Source organism: Nomascus leucogenys, chromosome 20, assembly GCF_006542625.1.
Source record: "Nomascus leucogenys isolate Asia chromosome 20, Asia_NLE_v1, whole genome shotgun sequence".
Taxonomy (NCBI): Eukaryota; Metazoa; Chordata; class Mammalia; order Primates; family Hylobatidae; genus Nomascus; species Nomascus leucogenys.
Window position 1 is genome coordinate 37,196,303 of NC_044400.1, and position 1,565 is coordinate 37,197,867.

General features: G+C 51.0%; 1 protein-coding gene across 1 annotated transcript; it reads right to left on the minus strand.

The window, feature by feature from the left end:
* Positions 1–517: 517 nt before the first annotated feature.
* Positions 518–1,303, minus strand: LOC101177122 (uncharacterized protein C2orf27A-like). The gene is given in 2 exon segments (XM_030801184.1): positions 518–771; positions 773–1,303. Coding segments are annotated over 2 exon segments (414 nt in total). The 5' UTR covers positions 1,136–1,303; the 3' UTR covers positions 518–720.
* Positions 1,304–1,565: the final 262 nt, after the last annotated feature.

Sequence of the window (1,565 nt, forward strand, 5' to 3'; positions counted from 1 at the left end):
CCACCATAGAGAGCTCCCTCATCCCTTCTGTCATGTGAGGACATGGTAGAAACATGGCTGTCTATGAACCACAAAGCAAGCCCACACCGGACATGGAATCTGCTAACCACTTGACCTTGAATTTTGCCATCTCCAGAACTGAGAGAAACAAATTTGTTTATAAGCTTCCTCATCTATGGCCTTCTGTTTTGACCCCAGATTAGCTAAAAACACCAAAATATCAACTTGTACACCAAATTTTGGAAATGGATGCTAAAACTTTGATGGCAAAAGGTGACTGATCTGCCTGAGAAATGAACCTACATGATCCCTCTTTCCACAAAGCTGGAGGGAGAGTCAACACAAGCAAAAATAGGTCAAAGTCTTCTAAAAGCCACACCTGAAGGGTTTTCAATATCACTTGATCACATGGTAATTTAATCACACAAAGAACCACAATAAAACACACAACTATCAGAGATTTTCAACATTGCCTCAAAAACACCATCTACAATATTAGGGAGTGAAAGAAGTCATGGAAGTTTCAAAAAGTCAAACTTTATTTCAGTGTTATGGTAGAAATTTGAAATTCTTAGTTAAGCTATGAATAAATCCTTGCGCAGGTGCAGGCGTGGAGATTCTGGGGTGCAGCTGCTGAGTTTAAAAGCTTCCTTTGGAGATGCCCCCTGGCCCCCTCACCCCCTGTTCGCCTGTCAAGAAGAGGCCACCCTGGGCAGCACATTAGAGGCAAATGGCCCAGATGCCTAGCTGAGGGCAAACCTCCATGCCTCTCCAGGAGGCATGGAGGTCGCCTCTGGGAGTAGGAGGACCTGTTGGAACCCCTGCTCACAGGCTCCTTTTCTTGCTCTCCAGCACCTCCTGCAGGCAGGCAAACACCCCCAGCAGCAGTAGCAGCAGGCCCTTCAGCAGCAGGGCTGCTGCTCTGCTGAATGACAGAAGTCCCTCTCCACTGAGGCAGAGAAGCCCAGGTTGCACACCCTGGTCTCTGCCTCCATAGCGTCCACTGTGCCCAGGACTGGGAGCAGTGTGGGACCTGCTGGCTGGAGCTGTGCTGGTCACCCCTCTCTGCCACCTCTAGCTCCAGCCACACTTTCAGCTCCAGGGCTGAGGCCGGTGGCTCTACCGGAGGTGCCATGAAGTCAGGCAGCTCCTCACTGGGCTGGTCCTGAGCAGGGCAGCGGCAGGAGGGCTCTGGAGCTTCCTCTAGCTCCAGCGCTGTCCTTGGAGGGGGCCCTGCCCCTGGTGCTGGCACTGGCTCAACAGGTGGCACTAGAAATAGCTGTATTTCTGCACCTGAAGCAGGAGCTGAAAAAGGAGAGAGGTCACCAATATCACTCACTTTCCACTGGAATTTCCAAACATGAAAACAACCTCACTGGATTTAAAGGAATTTCAGCCTGAAAACATTGTCCCTGGAAAGACTTCCAGACTGCAGGTGACCTCACCATGTGCCTGTGTCTCAATGAGCTCCAGAGGCTCCAGCTGGACAAGGACAATGTGCAGATGTGGCCCTGGTGGGATCACTGGTGAGGCCTGGCCTGGTAGCTCCATCTGGGGCCTGATGT